This window comes from Cyprinus carpio, chromosome A20 (assembly GCF_018340385.1).
Source record: "Cyprinus carpio isolate SPL01 chromosome A20, ASM1834038v1, whole genome shotgun sequence".
Lineage (NCBI taxonomy): Eukaryota > Metazoa > Chordata > Actinopteri > Cypriniformes > Cyprinidae > Cyprinus > Cyprinus carpio.
In genome coordinates, this window is record NC_056591.1 from 16,118,733 (window position 1) to 16,140,500 (window position 21,768).

A 21,768-nucleotide genomic window follows, 5' to 3' on the forward strand; every position below is an offset into this window, starting at 1 on the left:
GTGTGTGTGTGTGTGTGTGTGTGTGTGTGTGTGTGTGTGTGTGTGTGTGTGTGTGCGCGCAAAAAAGAGGGAAAGAGAAAATGACTGAGAATTTTCCTTTGTGTATATGTGTGTGTGCGCGCTGTGAAACCACAGCAAAGTATAATCCTTGCCTTTGGCTTCTGGCTAAAATGACCGGATGCGGGATGTGATTAAGCATTTGTCTGCTAGTGTTATACATTACGCTTTTGATCGCAGATCGTACTTATATAACATCATAGGCAGTCATTTTCTCTTTAAACTATAGAACACCCTTAAGCCAGAAATACAGTGGCTTTAACACTAATTCATATTTTAGATTGTTGTAATAGCTCCCTTATGATTTGAGATTTACAGCTATTTCAAGCAAAACTAAGTAAAAATAGTGATTATATTAACTTTACTATTTTTCAGAGGTGTAACTAGTTTAGCTCCTTTCAAAATAGTGTAGCTTTTCTGACAACAAGCTACTGTTTAGTGGTGTAGAACGATGAAAAGCTATAGCTTTTTAACGTCTGAGATGGGGTCATAATTAGGTTCTTTCTAAATGGTAATTTCTCTCTCACATGAAGTCTGATTCATTCCAATGAATAGGTCCATTGAGACAATTCATGTAAATGAACGGATTAAAAATGATTCAGCTATTTGAGTTGTGTTTGTGTTTTATTTATCTGTTTTATAATTGAGATCACTCATTTAAAAACCCTTATTGCTTATGTACTAGCAAAAATATGGTATAAATATGTGGGAAATACAGTAAAAATATGTGTAGAAATATAGATTTAATATAATTATATAAAAAGTATAAATTATTTAATTGGAAATGTATGTTTTAATTATAAATAACATATTGCTTTGCAGCTACTTTTTTGTTTGTGGCTTGAAATGTTTCTAACTATGTTTTCAATTCAGTAGCTTGACTGTAACTACTTCAAAATATCATTGGACTGTAACTTGGCAAGCTACATTTTCAAAGTACACTAAAAATGAAGGTGCCAAAAGGGATTTTTTACAGCGATGCCATTGAAGCACCATTTTTGGTTACCCAAAGAACCTTTCAGTAAACAGTACCTAAAAATACCTTTTTTTCTTTGTGAGAAGAACATTTTAATAATCTAACATTTTTCCATTATATCAATTAAAAGGTACCATGGATGTTAAAGCTTCTTAATAACCATAGATGCCAATAAAGAACCTTTATTTTTAAGTGTGTAAGAATAATACAAGACAGAAATTTTGTATTTGTTTTTGGTGAAACTTTTACATGCACAGATGGAAGATTCTGCCCAAGAACACAGCAGCCATATTTAGCATCAGTGTTAAATACTTTAACAGCTCCTTTAAAATGACAAATGAACCCTGACAGCCAGCAGCATATTGACAGAGCCAGAAATGAGGGCGAAAACTTGTACCCAAGCTTTATACACCAAAGCACCTCAGAGATGATGTGGCACAGTGTTTCCATGTCTCCTTCTCTTGGAAGACCCCAGGAATTTAATCGAGCTATGCCATTCTCTTCAATAACATCAGAAACTCTTCTGTCATGTTTAAAAAGCCATTGCTCTTCAATTTTCAGCCTGCTCAGATGCAGCCAAGTTAGGAGTAGCTATGAGTGTGAGTAGTGAGAGATTAATTGAATTGAGATGGTGCCAGCAGTAAAAATTAAGATATGCTGTTGCCAAAGTCTCTTTCAGCAGCAGATGCCACTTCCAAAATTGGTTTATCAAATTGATAATAATTTTAATTTTCTTCTTTAAGGATCCATTATAGTGAATATTATTGAGCACATGCCTCATCAACAGTTCCGCAGTTTGGCTAGCTGTGGGGAGCTTGGACCCTTTGAAAATACCTCTACCACTACCAGGATTACCATATTTTCTTGAGACTGTGGAAAGCCTGTGATGAAGTTCAAGGAAATGAGGGACCAAGGGTGTCTTGGAATGGGCAGCAGGTGCAGCAGGCCATGAGGCTGGGTCCTTGATTCTTAGTTCTGGGCACAGATGGCGCAAGCAGCGACAAGTCCCGGACGTCCCTCTGCAATCTAGGCCACCAGAACTTTCTCTGGATGAGCTTGCATGACTTAGGGTGTCCAGAAAGGAGAGAAAAATGACCCCACTGCAAAACCTCAGCACAAACCTCAGACATGCTGAACATGCTCTTGGTAATTGTAGCAGAACATCAAAAATGTAGTCCAGATAAACAAACAATTTTTTTTAGCACTTTTCTAAGAACATCATTAATAAAGGCTTGGAAGACAGCTGGGGCATTTACCAGGCCGAATGGCATTACCTGGTATCCGTAGTGGCCCGTCAGGTTGGTGAATGCCATCTTCCACCCATCCTCCTCACAGATTCTAACTAGATGGTATGCATTATGAAAGTCAAGTTTAGTAAAGATGGTAGCACCTTGCAGGATCTCGAAAGCCATGGACATAAGAGGAAGTGGGTATTGGTTCTTGATGGTAATACGGTTTAAACCTCAATAGTATATGCAGGGTCTGAGACCCCCCTCCTTCTTTCAATGAAGGAAATCCGGCCCCTGCAGGTTAGGTGCATGGACGGATGAATCCACTCTCTAGGGTTTCTTTGAGATTTATCCATGGTCAATCTCTAAGGGCAGGGGAGGGAATAGAGCCTTCCACGTGGTGGGCAAGTACCAGGAACCAATTCAATAGCACAGTCATAACATCAATGAGGTGGTAGTATGGCAACTTGGGCTTTACTGAAAACTTCCTGGAGGTCTGCATACTCCTGGGGAACTCTGGATAACTCGGGACAATAAGCTAGAGATTTTGTTGTGAGTAAATATATTTCGGAAATGGCCATGACCTTTATGGATTGGGTCTCAGAAATAGATGCAGATCTCCACCTTGAGATGTCTAGTGAGGGTTCTGGAAATGTCTCTAATAGCTTGGAAGAATGGCAGAAGGCATTATCTGAAACTTAGCAGTCAGTTACCCAGGTTCTAACATCCCCTCAGGACCAGTCAGTGTGTGGGTTGTGTATAGTCAGCCAAGGGAAGGTGATGATTAGAGGAACCTTACTTTACTGAATCAAAAAGAACTGTATCCATTCCTGGTGTTGCCCCACCTGGAGAGGTGAACTACATTGACTGACTTCTCCTGAACCCTTAACTGCCATGATGTTAAGGGGTTTCTGGAGGATAACTGGCTGAATGGCAAGTTTCATGGCCATCTCATAGTCAATAAAACTCCCAGTGGTCCCAGAGTCAAAGGCACATACTTGGTGATGTTGGTTGCCCTGTGCGATAGTAACTTGGATTGTCAAACCTAAGGTATCCAAGCAGGGGATGGTTCCTTTTCTCACCCTGGCCCCTGTCCTCCTGGATGAGATTTTGCTTTTCTCGATAACTCAGGACAGGCAAAGCTAAAGTGACCTAGCTTGCCACAAAAGAGACAGCATTTCTCCCTCATCTGTCGGCTGCACTAAGCTTTGGAAATTCAGCTGCATTCTAGCTGTATTCCAGCTGCATGGGTTCCTCAGGGGTGTTAAGAGATGGAGGCAGCTTAACAGGGCTGGCAGACTCAAGAAATCTAGTTTTCTCCTGCTAGCATTCCCTGAGGCAATGGTCTACCTGGATAGCCACGTCAATGTCATGATCAGGTGCAGGGTCTCAGAAGGCTAACTCATCCTTGATCTCGGGAGAAAAGGCATGGTGAAAGGTAGCCCTCAAGGCTAGTTGATCCCACCATGGCAGTTGGTTGTCAGTGGAGACTTCTAATCCCACAAAGCAGACGCCCAATCCAAAGCTTTTCCCGTTAGGAGTGTAATACATTTACATTAAATCATTTAGCAGACACTTTTATCCAAAGCCACTTACAAATGAGAACAATAGAAGCAATCAGACCAACAAGAGAACAACAACAGTATACAAGTGCCATGACAAGTCTCAGTTAGTCTAGCACAGTACACGTAGCTAGGTTTTTTAAAGAATAGAATAGAATAGAATAGAATAGAATAGAATAGAATAGAATAGAATAGGTAAGTGCTATTATTAGTTGGTCAAGTGCTGGCGAAAAAGATGTGTCTTTAGATGTTTTTTGAAAATGACTAAAGACTCGAATTTTAATAGTGTAAGCCACCTTACTGTTCTCAGTAGGATAACTGCTGGGCTGGAAAGCCAGGGCACACTGGATAATGAACCTTCTGCATCTCTCTGGTGCTGGTAACTTGGGCTCTGATGGGAATACCAGCATGGATCTGTTTGGAAGATCAGGAGGTGACTGAGGTTCTCAGAGTGAGGAAGCTTGAGACTGGAGATTCAAAAGATGAAGGATCTCAGACAGAGCTTGGTCATGCTGCTTTATGGATACTGCTTGATCTGAGAGCGCTGCCAAAATACAGTCCACATTAGACGGTGTTGAAGGTTAAACTAGGATAGCAGAGCTTTCACAAAACAGAGAAATAAAAATAAACACAAGGGTCAAAAAAGTACAATAAGGCACAAGCTTAACTTGAGATCTGGTGACTGATGTATGTAGGCTCAAGAATGAACAAAGTGGCAGGGAACAAGCAGACTTATAAAGGGCAAGACACAGGTTTATCTGGGGTCTGGAGGGATCATGGCTAATGTGATGAGGAGTACAGTTGAGCAGATGAGGAGGTTAACAGCAGTTCAGAGTTTAGATATTTAAGTGTTGTTTGTGGTATTTTTTTTTTTGTTTTTATATATACACACAGTGTGGTTTTTAACAGCAGTTCAGAGATAAGAAGCTTAGCTGGAGATGAGGTGGGCCTGAGAACACCGAGCTTCACCGCGGTTAAAGTGCATCAGGAGGTCTGGAGGGAGCATGACCTAAGGACTTACAAGCCCCCTAGACGGACCTAGCACCCCCTGCAGATGAAACCTTCTTCGCTCGAGTTTGAGCAAAAACACGCACCACTGCAGCAGACTCCACCTCTCCCGGCGACCAGGTGAGGACTTCAGAGAAAATTACCATGCCCGACAAAGCTACCGGGTCCTGACAACATCCCTGGGCGTGTTACTTGAAAGGACTGTGCAGCAGAACTCACTGAGCTTCACAGATTTTTGAAATCTCACTGAGTCAGGCTGTGTATTCCCAAAGCTTTAAAACTTTAGGAAACCGTCTGGTGCATGCTTGAACGGGATTCATGCACCATACCCGTTCTTACTGGACCCCTTTCCAGTTTGCAATAGGTGTTACTCCAAACACACTGCAGTCATGCACCTATATCTGTATAAATATAGATTCAGTTCTGCATTCCAACACAGATCATCCCCATCAAACAGCTCAATTCACCAAAGTTTGTGCAACTGCTGTTACGGGACCTACCGTACGGTCGGCAGCAAACACATCAGGCACAAATCACGAAGATGAAGGCTACTGGGGGACCACATCAAGGATGTGTGCTGCGCCACCTCTCTTCACTGGACCCCAATGGAATGGTCACAACCGTTCACACACTCACCTCTGGATTAAGTTTGCGGATCTCCGACTGGGGTGGGTTCCTTCAGCAACACCAGATGAGCCAAAGCTCTCATGAGCGAGGTGAGCCATAGACTGGCAGTTCAGCATTCAAAACAATCATCCGCAAAAGCTCATTCAGAAGCGAAGGAAATGGTTGTAGCTGGGGCAAGAACTAAACAGCACTTCGACTGTGCAAATGGTGTTGGACTTTCTGACTGGAAGAGCCTCACTGCAGTACGGGTCGGCACCGCACAGCAACACTACAGCACCATCACAACGAAACACTGGGGCACCGCAAGGAGTGTGCTGAGCCCCTTCCTCTTCCTCTGCGACCCATGAGGATGACCACCGTCACAAAGACTCCAACCTCTCATTCATTTTACAGAAGGCGGATTGACACGACCTGACGGATGGGTCTCATTGCAACAGAGATGAGGACAAACTACAGGAGCGGAGTGTGAGCCGCCTGGCCGGGTGTGCAGTGGACAACAATCTCTCTCTGAAACAGATCGGGAGGAAGACCGCAAGGAGATTGTTGCTTAGACTTCAGGATGAGCACACACTCAGCACGTTCCTCATGGACCATCAAGGAGGTGGATACTGTTGGAGAGAGACTGAAGGAGCAGCACCAAGTTCGTGTGGAAGCTGAACATCCACTCGAGCCCCACCCTCCTTGGACCGACCACACTGCAGCCACTGGCATATGGAAATCACCGCATGGCGTCCTCTACTTCCTCACGCAAGACTGAGGAGAGACAGAAGCCCCACCCCCATCATGTACGAGACATTGGTACAAGAAGGTCACCATCGAGAGCATCTGGGCCTGGCTCACTACCAGGTCAACTACCTCAATCGCGTCCTGAACGACGACTCTGATCAACATCTGTTAGCAGATGCGAAGATCTGCGGGCTGGTTCTATGTCCCTCCAGTCAATTTAATCAATAGCCCCTTGCATCAGGAGTTTTTGTGCAAGCTGATCACTCTCAGGGAGGAGAAAAAGTCTCAACCAGCAAAGATGGAAGGACATCAACTGTAGGCACGTTCAGTAGATTTCACAATGCTTTGTCTAAAATGACGAAAGTGGAGAAGCACTAGAGGAACGTTTGGAATGACAAGATAATAGTCCCCAGAGATGTGACTCCACCAAAGCATCTGATTCATCTGTGTTGGATCACAGGTTCACAGAGGACAGTCATGCTCAGGCACATTTGAGACAGTCGCCTATGAAATACCCCACTGAATTCATTTCTGCTTAGGTCACTCCCAGAGCAATTTTTCTTTTTTTTGTTGATGCTTGTTTTTTTGTTTTTTGATTTTTTATTATTGTTCTTAGATTAGGGGATGAAATGGGAAATAGAAATAGTAATTATTTTTTGTGGTAATAACAAGTCTGTGTAAGGTTTGTTTAAGCTTTCTTGGCAGGTTTTCAGGAGTTTTGGATGACTTAACATTGGCGCCCTGGGAGTCATTTTTCCTTCTCTATGTTTGTTTTTCGCTTATTCACTGAAAAAGAACCCATTACGTAATAGTCCTCGCCTGTGTAGAAACTGTGAGCCGACAGCCTGACTGATCCAGTCTGCGAGCGTGCATGACAGCAGACGGGCTGGGAGGAGGTGGTGGAGAGATGGGAGAGGGTGTGAGCGATGCAATATGCATTTCACTAGAAGGGTTTATCTTGCTCTGTGCTCACAATGAAGTTTACCACTGATGTGTATATCATTATGCATTGCCAAATTTTCCTGATCTTATATATAATCCTTTTAAAATGTTGTACCTATTGTATCTAATATAGATGTATCTGATATTGTAAGGAATATTTAGATGTATAATTGAGACAAAAACTTGATATTATTATATTTATTCATTTACAGATTTTTTTTTTTTTTGGTAGTGACTTCCAAATAAGAAATACAACAGGCAGTTCAACTTAAGGGGGCAATAACATAAGAAGTACTGTCAATACAGTTTCAAATATTGTCCAGAAGAAACAGTTAAGAAATATTTTAAAGAATAAAAGAATTATATATTATGGTTTTGCTGAAGGTAATATCATGTTATGATTAAATATTTTTCATAGCTGCCAAATAAGAGAAAGAATAGTAAAAGGAATAAAAGGTACCCTGAAACGATCCACTGGATTTTACTAAATAAGTCCTTTTTAAGTGATTTAATTCAAGAAAATTGGTGCATCAGCTAAAGTATTTGAAGCTTATCCAAGAAAAAATAAAATAAAATAAAAATACATAATAAATATATAACAATTAATATGTTACACTTTCGCCCCTCATTTCAGAATAGTGCTCCTCTGGTTGCTTTTATATTTATGTGATTTTTAATCAAAACATTGTTTTTTAATTTCACTTTTTTTTTTACACGAATAATGTTGCTCTATAAAAATAAAAAATAAAAACTTATTATTCATCGTATATGATTGTTATATATTTTAAGGGGTACTTATAGTACCGTAGTCAAACTTCATTAGAAACATCTTCCTTATCTTAGGTTTTTCTAATCAGGGAACACTTTCCCTCTCCCTCATTCTCTTCCGCTTCCTATGAATGTTTTACAGCCCTGAGGCCAAAGAGGGAGCAGCAGTTCAGAAACTTCACATAAATGCCCAGCACTCATCATATGCAGACTCTCACACATTCTCCACAGCAGGCTCCATGTGAGTGTTAGATAAGCCAAGTAGGCTGGATGTGTGCTGAGAAGGAGGCTCAGAGTATTACTATTCTCTATCGATGTAATGTCACCATATAATTTTAGGTTTGATAGAAGAATATAAAGTGGAGTAAGAGGAAGTATAAAGTGGAAGATTTAAAAAGACAGCACTATAACATGGTGTAAGATATAAACAGATGCCTAATAGCATCTCTATCATTTTTTGTTCCTGTGATTCAGTGAAATATGATCTGGCTGGAAGATCCAGTGTAAGCTGATCTGTAAAAATTGAAAGTAGCCTATTTATGTGTTACACAACAGACCTGAGGAATGCCATGCCATGATTTAGAAAAGCTTCATACAGTGATAAAAAACCCCATACACCCTTCCAGTCTATAACAAAAGGATGGGATTACAGGGCAAGAGATCATTCTTGGTAATTGATCCGCAGTTTTTCTGTTTCAGAGCAGGCCATGTGGAGCCGAGTCTGACCTAGAGCTAAAGGTCTACTATTTTCAATCCAGTTCCCTATTTAATTCCTTTTGTTGGTTCAGTTTTGGGTGCTTCAATTTAAAAGTCAAATTTGAGTGTTTATTTTCTTTACTTGCATGCATTTAATGTCTTAGACAGAAAAAAAAGCTCATAACCTTATCACTTATAACTTTTCACAACATCTTAAATCAAGCACAATGAATAATCCAGTTAACAGGAAACATTCTCTTAACGTTCGCATAAACTTTTTTAAAAACCTGGACATTTTGAATGTTCAGAGAACATTCATAAATAACTTTCATAACATAAACATTAGAAAACATTTTCATTTTTATTTATTATTTAGCTAAAGATCATTGGCATGAACACAAAGTGAGAACACAAAATTAATGTGATGTTCTCTGTAAATTGGTACATTCAATTCAATTCAAGTTTATTTGTATAACACTTTTCACGATACAAATTGTTCAGCTTTACAGAAAATTAAGTTTCTACAATATATTTAGTAGTAGCTTGTCAGTGGTGACTATGTCAAATTGATGTACACATGGCAGAAATGTATGGTAAAATTCAGTTAATGATGCAATTAATGATGAGAGTTTGACTCCTAACCCTAAGGTTGTGGGTTCGAGTCTCGGGCCGGCAATACAATGACTGAGGTGCCCTTGAGTAAGGCACCAAATCCCCAACTGCTCCCCAGGCGCCGCAGCATAAATGGCTTTCCACTGCGTGTGTGTGTGTTCACTGCTGTGTGTGTGCACTTTGGATGGGCTAAATGCAGAGCACGAATTCTGAGTATGGGTCACCATACTTGGCTGTATGTCACGTCACTTTAATCAAACAGACGACGAACACTATTAACAGCAATGATTATATGTTACATCTTCAGTGAAAACATTTAAAATACATTATATTTAAACATATTGATTAAATTGATGGACAGTTGGGCTGTCAGTGTAGCATTGAAAACTTTTGCTCATCTAAGGTTACCACTTAATATAATATGAAAAGTTTAATAGATGCACATGGGTCTATGAACATTCAAATTAACTTCATTATTTTAATATATTTTCTGAAAGCTCCAATCCTGGTCCATAAAGCATAAACATTTACATAAATGTGTAAATGTGTACATATTTTTAGCAGACATCTTCTTATCAATTATTCATGTACTGTTCGTACATGTTTAGTGTTTATACTAAGCAGATAATTAACATAAAGTTAAATTGAGGCCAGCATCAAAGTGTAAAAAGACAAAAATAAAAAAATGGATATATTGCATTTACAATGTTGTAAATATATCTAACATTTGCACATCGTTAATTTTCCATGTTTAAAGTCTAAATCGAACCACGCCCGCTGAGTGCCCAAGAATCGGGGGTGGTGGGGTGTTCTCAACCATCGTGCTGATGACATCCTCTCACTTTGCTGTAATTGGAGTAAACCTAAACCCCATGGTCTCAGAGTGGTCCTCCTCTAACCCCGCCCTTATTTCAATGTCTTATCGATTATTGGTCAATTTAGGCTGACTGACGTTGGAAAGCATGGCATATCTGAGACGTGATTGGATTTGTGTTCTTAAAGCCACGCCCATATTTCAGTTCGGTTGAGGTGAAGGCGAATCTTTTCTCCCTCCAACCCAAAGCGGATATAGCTGTCGCGGAGTAGCTGTTTGGTACCGCTCTTCAAGGTGGGAAATTTTTCTTATCTCATCTTCCCCGTCGTATATGATTACTTCAGTTATATAATGAATATGATAATGTTTCTGTCAGGTGTTATGTCGGAAAACGCAGAAGCCCTGTTAGACAGGAGTGCAGTCGTTAGCTGTCACGAGCTAACCAAATCAGTTTGCACGCGCTATCAGGTGAACTACGGTTTATTCAAAACCAATGCAGTAATTTGCTATTTATTTACATTATTTACCTTAAACAACGTTTAAGTTATTTACATGAATAGCGGACAGCTTTGCTGCAAGTGACAGGGAATCGTGGCGCTCGTCGCGGTCCGTTAGTAGCAGTTTAGCCGTTGGCTGGTTTATAGATTAGACAAGCGTGAGTAACGTTAACCCAAAATGAGAAATGTAAGGGTTTATATTTGATATTAAAATATCCATGCTATTTATTTTGTGATTTAATTGAGGTTAATCCAACAGTAGCGACTAACGTATAAAGACGCATGCCTCTAAACCCCTTCACATGATTTAAATGCACGTTAAAATATGAATTGTATAACATAACACTTCTTCTTTGACAAGCTGAAAGCCGGGAAAATATGCTAAAATACAATATTTCTAAATCTGTCCATGAACATGTTATGAATTAAAGCTGTCATAATTCTCCCCTCAGCTTCTGTGGCGCGCTTGCGTTAGTGATATCTGAGGCTTTATTTCTCCTCAGGTGCTCCTGGAACGCTTCTCCCTCACTGCTTCGGCCAGCCAGATTCTTCTCTTCCCCCTTTACACACTGTTTTTCTCTCCCTCCCCTCTTTGCCGGACTCGCCATTTCCCGGAGTTTAAACGGCCGCGTCGTGCGATTAAATCATGGATAAGACGGAGCTGATTCAGAAAGCCAAGCTGGCGGAGCAGGCGGAGCGCTATGATGATATGGCCGCGTGCATGAAGCAGGTGACGGAGCAGGGAGCCGAGCTCACCAACGAGGAGAGGAACCTGCTCTCCGTCGCCTACAAGAACGTCGTCGGGGCCCGGAGGTCGGCCTGGAGGGTTATCTCGAGTATTGAACAGAAAACCGAGGGCAACGACAAGAAGCTTCAGATGGTGAAGGAGTACAGGGAGAAAGTGGAGGCCGAATTACGCGACATTTGCAACGAGGTGTTGGTAAGGCTCTACTCTATAATGTCTATAATATACAGCATATACTTTTTTATGACTATTTACTAGATCGGTTATTTTTATATATATATATATATATATATAGCATACACTCTATGCTCACTAAATGCTAACTATAGTAAATATTGACATTCTATGTTACACACTTATTGCCAGTTACAGTGTTTTTAGTATTATTCATATACTGTAGTGTTTATTTTGAATTAATTTTGTTTTCACTTTTAGTATGTGCTTTTGTATTTTTTTGTTTTTTACAATTGTTTTCTATATAGCTTCATTTTTATTTCAGTTATAATTTTAGTACTTATTTGTTTTAAAATGTTTTTTACATTTATAACATTTCTGTGTTTTTCATTTTTTTTATTTATTATTTATTTATTTTGGGTTGTTTTTATTTAATTTTTACAATAGCACTACTGGCTCGTTCACACCAAAGATGATAATGTGATGATATCTACTCTGATTTTATGATGCTTGGGAAGTCCACACCACAACTAATGTTACACAGATGAACAATATAGTTTAAATCACTTTCAGAATTTTTTACTGCAGATGGACAATGAAAACATTGAGAACTAATTAGAATCCACCAGACTTTAAAATGCTCAAGCATTTAAATCAGCAGAAAACATAACATTTTGTTTATTAAAAGTGCACACTGCAGTGTCATTCATTGTTGTGGATGCTAAAATCATTATCTTTGTAGTTATCATTCTTTTTTGTGAACTATGTTCTAGCTATACTATACTATACTATGCTACGGTACTATAGTAACCTTCACAAGCTGTAATATGTACTTGCAGTAGTCTACTGGCTGTATATTTGCTGGTATACTCAATACTGACTTTGTACATGCTGTATGCTGGAAAAAATCTATACTGTTTTTTCTCGGTACTTTTTCATTACCATCTATAATCTATAGTGCCTATATCCTGGCTGTTCTCACTGCAGTATAGTTTATTCTAATCATGCTCAATACTGACTATGTTCTTGTAGTTTATACCAGCAATAAGTACATATGGAGGATTATATGGGCATATACATATGGACGCTTTGAGGTTTAGTGATGATGAGGAGCTGCTGGTGAGCACCAGCAGGGATCTGTCACTGTCAGCAGTGTCATCACTGGTGTTAATTGACAAACATTAAACTCAGTGGTTATGTTCCCCACCACTTCTTTGTATTAGGAATAGTTGTATTCATCTCAAAATGAGTACTGTATAGAGCCGAGGCACATACAGTGTTCTAGTGTATATCTTAGCACTTGATCACAGTGCTCTTGTTGTAAGAGGCTCTCATGCGACTACTAGAGAATTCTCCGAGCAGTGGTGCAGAGAGCAACAACCAAGCCTTCAGCTTCTCACAATCAATATGTATTACAGGCAGAAGTACAGCATCTTTCTCTCTCCTCCCACAGGCAGTTACAGTGAGGTTCTGTGTCATCAGTATTGGTTTCTCCTGGTAGCCCAGTCATCTGTTTGACACGCTTCTCAAATTTGTTGAAATTCTGCTGCAGCAAAGACAAGACTATTCATGTCAAGTGTTTATAAAATATGTAGTAAATAAGAGCATTAAGAGCAGAGCTTGCAAAAACTGAAAATGTATGGACTAACAGATAATTTTAAGGGACAGTTCACCCTAAAACAAGAGATATTTCAAGAGTGATTCTGATGGAATAAATCATGGGTTATTTTTAATTATATCAGGTGACCAGATCACAAGAGCTCAGTGTCTATTGTCTTTCATATTGCGAGAGCAGGAAAAAAAAAAAAATTCTTGCAACTTGCAAGTGTTTGGTGAGTCTAAAAGATTAGAGGTTCTTGTTCATTAGAAATACTGAGTGTTACAATAATTTACTGACAGATAAAACTAGGGCATCATGGAAAATGTACAACCCAGGCTGTCATAGTGGCAGATTATTATTATTTTATAGTGCAACTTACAACTTCTTGACTTAAACTCAAATGGGGTTGCATATTATTGGGGTTTCAGGATTGTGTATCTAATCCGTCTGCATGGAGGGGTATCCTTAACATGAGTGGCCCAACCTTGAATGGAGAGTGATTGTGTATACTGTAGGCAGGGTACATATAAGGTGCGTTCTGATTGACGGAGTCCCTATGCAGTGTTCACTGCTCCCTACTCCCTAAGCATGGGATATCTGTTGAAGTGGACTTCACTGACAATAATCGCTCATTTGGAACGCCCTGGAACATCATCAAAGAAAGGCGACAACGGGAACACACAGATTATTATATAACATAAATATTGTAATTTATTTTATTTCAAATTTAAATGCATATAAAATACATTTACAATTATGTATCTAATAAATATAGTCAAAATGTATGTTTAGACTTTTAACAGATTGTTCTGGTCTCATCTCATGCGCTTTCTTTCCCGCACCCAGCCTCAAAGTTAACTCTCCTGAGATAAAGTTAAATAAAAAATTACAGAGCCTCAGTTGTTTATCGTTGGTTTTACTTAGTTTCACCTATTCATAAAATACAATATGCAAATGTAACATTCATCGCCATAACCATTCATAAATACTCTAATTTGTATAATAACATTTATTGCAACCCCTCCATTGCAGGGCCTTTAAAAAACTCTTCTAACCACTCTGCTCCCTTGTTAATTATGACTGGTGATGCGGAGCGCAATGACAGTTGGGTGTTTTTCTCTCTCCACTTCCTATGAAGTGATGTATCGATGTTCCCTTATTCCCTACGCCATTCGCAGTGCCCTTCGAACTGAACATGTTCGCTCCCTTTGGAATGGAATCTCACTTAAAATGGCAGAATACCCTGGCCTGTGAAGTCCACTTCGCAGTCCACTTACGGTCGAATGGAACGCACCTATAATGTTGCACGAGGTGGCAGGAAATGGACGTGCACATGATCATGTCAGCCACTGTTTTCTCTGCATTTCTTTATGCTGAAGAAAAGGGGAAGGGGAGCATTAAAGTGCCCCTGTTATGGATTTTTGAAAATTACCTTTCATACAGTGTGTAACAGCTCTAAATGAATGAAAACATCCTGCAAAGTTTTAAATCTGAAAGTGCACTGTGTATAAAGTTATTGTCTCTCAAAACAAAGAGTCGACTCTGAATCATTGAAACAAGTCATTTTTAAAACTAATCCCAAGCCATTTCACGCTGACGTCAACATGAAACATTAGCATATTGCCCACCCACTTGTTGGTCTTTTCCTGTTGGTCTGAATGAAAATGCAAATTCATTCTTTGCCCCTAGGTGCTGCTTTTGGAGTGGTAAAAATAGCGGTTTTCCCGGTAACGCTGTACACAAAGCAGCAGTGTTTTAATGAGAATTGTATGGCAAAGTTGCTAAAACGCTTAAATTTGCTGGTTCAGGAGTGACTACCTTCTTGTTTTCACTTATGTTTATTGTTTGCTGTTAGTCAACTTTGTACAGTCATGGGCAGATTAAATCGCTATCATTGCATACATTTTCTGCTCTCATTATCAAATCTTGTTTCAGTTCCTTTTCTTGAGGCGGTACCAGCTGGATGGCACAGAGACATTAAAGCTTCATAGACATTAGAGCTGTGCTGATTTTCTGTGAAACTGATTAATGTGTAAAGTTGGATTAAATATCATGCTTGCTTTTCTGACAATTAGCATTTAAACTATAGTTGCTGTAAACAGCAGGCAGGGAACACTGGGGGGCCCCTGTAGGACTGTCCTCTTGATGCATAACTGCTGGAATGAACTGATGGCATCATGGCACGATGTCTGAATGTGGTAGTCTGCATAAAACATACGCAATTGTTAAAAAAAATTCAGCAAGATTTTCTTCTCTTTTTTTTTTTTTTTTTTTTTTCTTTTTTTCATTTATACTTCTATTCAGCAAAGATGCATTAAATTGTTCAAAAGAGCCAGTAAGGACATTTATAATGTTTTTTTAAAAATCTATTTAAAATAAATGCTGTCAACTTTCTATTCATCAAAGGATCTTGGAAATAATGTACCATTGTTTCTACAAAACTTTTAAGCAGAACCACTGTTCAATAAGACAGAATATTTTCAAAAACATGTTATCTTATTATTATTATTATTATTATTATTATTATTATTAAATATGAACTTTTTAGGTCATTTGAGAGACTCTCTAATTCTAGGTCTGTTTGTTCAGGATACAGTAGCTGTTAGTAGAGTGTTTCTGGTTTGCATGAGATTGACTGCATGTGGTTTCCCTTTCTTCTGTTCCACAACCCCCAAGGTGACCTTTATTCCATTAATGTTTAGTTACTTTTCAGGTCACATATTTGCTTTATGTTTGATAAAAACCTGGAAGAAATCCAGAAAGTGTTACCGTTTCTTCAATTTAAATGTTGTAATGTTTAATTTTTATTGCCTGTATGTGGACAGTGGCTTTTATGTTCTGACACATCCGTGTCTGTGTTGTTGTGAGGGGTGTGTGTTGCAGTGCTCAGACGTGCTGTTAAATCGGGCATTAGGAAGCACATGTGATGTGACTGCTGCTCAGACTGTGCAATCGCAGGGTCATGTGGGGCCAGAGTACATGACCCTCTTTAGATTAAATGCAGTAATGTCAATTTTCATGTCAAAGTCATTTTCTTTTCTTCATTTTTCTTTTTTCAATTTCTTCTCTTTTTAGTGTCCTCCTTAATTCCTTTCTTTTGTTTTTTATTTCACAGTGGGGAAATGCACACAGTTGGCACAACAGATGTAAAATGACAGGCTGAGCATTGAAAGGGCTGGGGTGTCATACAGGAAGTCTGCACCGTTCTGTGCTTTTCAGTTGTGTTTATTTGTGTTTGCATGGTTTGTCTAACAGCCCTACTGAACCACCAACGCCCAGAATGTGGTAAACTGGGGAGGATGCTGAATATGTCAGTGTACTAGCCTCAGACTTGAGTGGAAGGGAATTTGTGTTCTTATGAGAAATTTTGTACTTATTTTTTCAGTTAATATTTTTCATGTCAGCCATTTCCATCTTAATTAATTGCTTCTGTTGTAACAGTTTTGTTTAAAGTAGATAAACAAGCTCTCTCTATCTGTCTATCCTTATACTTCCTCTCTCTACCCGCCCTTAGGGACTGCTGGGCAAATATTTGATCAAGAACTCAACAAATGCTGAGAGCAAAGTCTTCTATTTAAAGATGAAGGGTGACTACTACAGATATCTTGCTGAGGTTGCCTCAGGAGATGACAAGAAGGGTAAGTGTCTTACTGATTTTCTGCTATAAAGGAAAGTAGTGGTCGACCGATATTGGTTTTTTGACTGCCGATATCTTGGAAAGCAGGGGGGCCGATATAAAGCCTATATATAATTTTTTTTTAAATTAATATTTAAGAAATTTAAAATGATTTGACAATGGATTAAAAAAATAAATGTGTAAAATAAACACTTATACTTTAGATGACAAAGTATTTTCACAAATAAATATTCAATAAAAAACCAACAAGCTCTCAGTATTCTGCAAAGTTTGTGTGCATTTGGAATCATATTTTTCAAATAAAGCCAAGGTAACACTCATTTTACATACAGCACACTGTGAAAATGACATGAATATGGCAGTGGGCAAATGCATAAAGCACAGCTAATTTGAAATCATGAGTTTAATGTTTAAAGCATTCAATTCACACATACCGACCATCACACAGAGAACACGTGATCATGCTGCATAAAAATGCACACTTCACAAGATCTCACAGCTGGATTCGACTAAGTTTGTGAAATTAAATGTTCATTAGCCATTCAAAGATTTGTTTAAATGATATAAATGTGTATTTGCTTAATGCTGACGCAAACGAGAAAGTATTATAATGTTTGCCTTTCTATTACTAATATAAAATAAATTGTTACAATACTTTTTGTATACACTAATTCCTTTGTTTAAACATTCTGATTATTGGACAGATTTCTATCCGTATTAAACAGAACTGTTAACGACGACAGTGAACAAGAGGGAGACTGTGAGCTGTGTGCACTCAGGCACTGCCTTTCTCAGCGCCGTCAAAATAAAAGTCCCGCCTCGAACATATCGGCCAAGCAGAAAAATTTATCGGCTGATGCCGATATTTGACATTTTCAAATATCGGCATCAGCCGATAAATTTTTCTGCTTGGCGATATATCGGTCCACCACTAAAGGAAAGGGTTGCATATGCATGTTGTTTTCTCATATTTAAGCACAAATGTTCCATCTCAGATGTGAATTACACAAATTTGGTCTGTATTTGGGAGACCTCATCAGTGCTGCATCTTGTGCCTTGCTCTGGGCCAAATTGGGTCTTTGGACTTAAAGTTCAGGATGAATGAGTCTGGGTTCTGTGCCGAGTATTTTGCTGCTATGGGGCGTTTTCTGCACAGTCCTTGATCAGCTGCTTGTCCTTCTGGGGCCTTTAATTCCCCTTCTGGCAGGCTACAGAACAGGAGCAGTCATAGAGAACCAGTTCAGAATATGCCTCACCATACATTTCCAAGCATCTAATGCTGGAGGATATTTCACCATCTCGACCTTAAGGGTTATGCCTTTTATACCTTTAGATGTTTTGAGATTTCCACAAGGCATTCTGTAATTGATAATGCTTATGTGTTCTTGTACCATTATATTCGTATTCAAACTTGTACATTAAACTGACATCATATCCTTGAGTTTGTTTTTATTACAACCAGATGTACATATCAGCATAGATAGTAGGATTTGTTTTTGAGACAAAAATCACTAACTCATTGCTACTAGCTATCTTTTTTTTTTTTACCTATCACTTATTTTATGTAACTTTTTTTGTGTGTGTGTGTCTCTTCAGACACGATAACCAACTCTCAAGGTGCCTACCAGGATGCTTTTGACATCAGTAAGAAGGAGATGCAGCCCACACACCCCATCCGTCTGGGATTGGCTCTCAACTTCTCTGTTTTCTACTATGAGATCCTCAACTCTCCCGAGCAGGCATGCGCACTGGCCAAACAAGTAGGTCTTTAGATGACAACACCACTGCGTTGCTATTAATTTAATTTGTCAGTTTGATTATTGTTCACATTTCTGTCTTTGTCATTTTATCTCATGCCTTTATCTCATGCCTTTAAAGGGATTGTTCACCCAAAAATGAAAACCATGTCATTCCATACCTATAAAACTTTGAAACACAAATTAAGATATTTTTTTTAATGAAACCAGAGAGCTAACTGTCCCTCCATTGAAAGTAGGGTTGTGCCGATAGACGATAGTATCGTGTATCGATAATAGTCAGAGATATTGACGATAGCAGATGTCTTTGTCGATAGTCAAGACAATATTAGCATGCGCGGTCCTAATAGTGATATATGATTGGTGTATCCAAATATATATCAAATAGCTGTTTGAAAGTATATTATTTTGATTATTGGTGCTTCCATAGGCTCTCTCTCGTGCGCCCAAACACCAAATAGTTATCAAACAGCATATGACATATGATAGTACAGAGATGTTATTGTGTATTGGCAATCTCACGGGTTGGCGATATGATGATTTGAAAAATGACCATATCGCCCAACACTAATTGAAAGTCCAGGTAACCAAAACTCCAAAGAATCCATATTAATCACATGGTTTAATCCAAGTCCTGTGAATAGATACAATCACTTTATATGATAAAAAGGTTTCATTTATAGCTATTATTTACATCTAAATATTAACCTACCTTAGGGCTGTGTATCGGCAAAGAATCTGGCAATACGATACGTATCACGATACAGGGGTTACAATACTGCAAGCAAGGCAATATATTGGAATATTTCTTATTGTAGGAATAGAATATAATTTTAGTCTATGCTGTCATTAAGAACACTTCACCATATGCAAACCTTAAAAAAATTAAAGAAATAAAATAAAAAACACACAATGGGATCTGAAAATTCACTCCAAAAGTAAAAGTGCACTTCATGACTTACATCATGTCAAGGTCTAGTTATGAACGTCAAGGATAAAAGATTTGTACCTGTTTTTAATCGTTTAAATCACATCTTCAATTATCTAATTATGTGTGGCTTGGACGCAGCGTCCGTCAAAAATCTAGTAGGTGCCTATCTTTTGCGTAGAGAGCTGCTTCTGGAATGTGCTGCGGCGTAGCTGCTATAAACACAAGCATTGACTAGAGTGGCCGCGATCAGCTCCGGTGGCCTTGGTGTTGTAATGCACCACAGACGTGTGTGTTATTCGAATATTTGATGTTGCCATTACACGTTACACACCGCATGGCTTTTGACAATCTCTTTTGTGCCTTGTACAAAACACTTATATAAATATCGATATTGCATTTTTGAGAATTGATACAGTATCGCCAAAATAATATTGCAATACTCGCATGTATTGATATTTTCTTACACCCCTAATCTACATGCAAATATAGATCAAATATCATGTAAACTGAAATTAAATCTGTTAATCATATGAAGTGATTGTACCTTTATGAGGAACAGAAACATCTCAGGTTTCATAAAAATATCTTAATTTTTGTTTTGAAGATTAACCAAAGTCTTAATGGTTTGGAATGATATGAGGATGAGTAAATGATGATTTTCATTTTAAGGTAAAGCCTATAATTTATTTATTTATTCACCATTTCAGCTTTTAGCTCTACCAATAATATGCGTTTGAGGAGGAACTACCTGTAATAATCTGTTTAGCAGGGATTTTCCAATTTTTATTTATTTTTTTCTCAAAAAAAAGAGCAGATAAGGTTGGGGCTCATTTTTTCATTCTTTTAGGTGATGGTAGTTGTGAACATACTCACTTCAACTTTAATTAGACCTTGAACTCAACAGAGGGAAATTCCTATGGAAATTTTACCCACTTGTCCTTCTGGATTTTTAGCTTTTCCTCAAGCTTTGAATTTCATCAGACATATGGTTCGCATACCAGGGGCTTGACTTTTGTGGTTCTTCACATACTTCACCTTATTGTGGCCTTGTGCTTGCAGGCCTTTGATGAAGCCATTGCAGAGCTGGATACACTGAATGAAGACTCGTACAAAGACAGCACACTTATCATGCAGCTGCTTAGAGACAACCTCACAGTGAGTTACAAAGAAGGTCATACTGACCTACAGACAACCAAAAATAATTTTCTCTGAGACTTTCTCGGAGGATTGTGCTTTGGTTATATTACAATCATTTATGTTGGTAATTAAAAATATAATTGTTCAGTATTCAAAGACAACTTTTTGTAAAAAAATTTTTATTTATTTATTAGTTATGGACCTCTGACAATGCTGCAGATGAGGGCGAAGGAGGAGATGGAGGAGAGAACTAAACACCCACATCTGTCCACAAATGAAAGAAAATGAATCCTGGAAAACTTTTTACACTTCTTCATTCCTTATTGTTTCACCTATGATTATTCTAGCCATGTAAACCCATGATCATTACCAATAAGCTGTGAGTGTGGGAATTCCAATCAGTCCAGGCTTTTTTTTTTCTCCGTTTTCCACCACCTGGCTTGTGGATGTAATGAAAGTAAATATTAAGTTAAAGTAACATTTCCACTCCTCAGTTTTGTGTTTTTGTCCTTTGGCCTTCTATATGTGCAGTGTCTGCTGTAGAAAAGTATTAGCCTCACATAAAATCAATTGTCCTTTAATTGTGACAAAGCGACTAGTGTGTATATTCTGGTGAACTGAAACATTGGAAGTGTCGGTCACAAAATGCAAAGCATGGCTAGTTCCTGTCCTGCTATATCACCCTCCATTATATGTCTCTCTAGGGAGATCAACATACACTTGAATGAGATAAATGTCTTGTTGACTGTCATAGTGTTGGCTTAAAATGGGCCTGTGCTTTAGTATTGAGAGCAGGAAGGCTATTGTCTGATGTACCAAGTCAGCTAGCTTTGCTCAGCCAAGTATGCACTTTTCATAGACCATTTGAATCATGTCTTCTTCATGAAGGTCACGAAACACTCCTGCCTTGTTATGGTTTTCACTATAATGTGTTACCTTGCAATGTCTTGTGATAATTAAAAAAGAATAAAGAAAAAAATATCATGCATGCCCATTTTAAAATATACACTGGAATGGGAACCAATACTGCATACTTGTTCCACAGTTTGGTTTAGTACTTTTCATTGCAGGTTTATGCACATGTTGAGAGGATGTTTGATTTGTCAAGTGATGTCAATAGTTATTTGGACCACTTGTGTTCTTGCTAATCATTGACTGTAGTCCCCCCCAAAGCCTTGTGAAAATGTACAAGCCCTACATAACAGCTATGTAACCTGAATTAAAATGACCATTTTATAAACCATACAGTTTTGTCTTGAAATTTGTTTCGTTG

At 38.5% G+C, this 21,768-nt stretch overlaps 1 protein-coding gene across 1 annotated transcript; it reads left to right on the forward strand.

The window, feature by feature from the left end:
• Positions 1 to 10,168: 10,168 nt before the first annotated feature.
• LOC109112779 (14-3-3 protein zeta/delta-like) lies at positions 10,169 to 21,738 on the forward strand. The gene is made up of 6 exons (XM_019125678.2): positions 10,169 to 10,311; positions 11,018 to 11,454; positions 16,548 to 16,671; positions 18,267 to 18,430; positions 20,418 to 20,513; positions 20,690 to 21,738. The coding sequence occupies exons 2-6, from the start codon at positions 11,161 to 11,163 to the stop codon at positions 20,747 to 20,749; spliced, it is 738 nt and encodes a 245-aa protein (XP_018981223.1). The 5' UTR covers positions 10,169 to 10,311; positions 11,018 to 11,160; the 3' UTR covers positions 20,750 to 21,738.
• The last annotated feature ends 30 nt before the right edge of the window (positions 21,739 to 21,768 follow it).

Excerpts from the sequence above, each read along its gene's own strand:
- LOC109112779 (XM_019125678.2), top strand. The coding sequence starts at position 11,161 with ATGGATAAGACGGAGCTGATTCAGAAAGCCAAGCTGGCGGAGCAGGCG. Across the intron at positions 11,455-16,547 it reads ACATTTGCAACGAGGTGTTG|GGACTGCTGGGCAAATATTT; the intron begins GTAAGGCTCTAC and ends ACCCGCCCTTAG. Across the intron at positions 18,431-20,417 it reads CATGCGCACTGGCCAAACAA|GCCTTTGATGAAGCCATTGC; the intron begins GTAGGTCTTTAG and ends TTGTGCTTGCAG.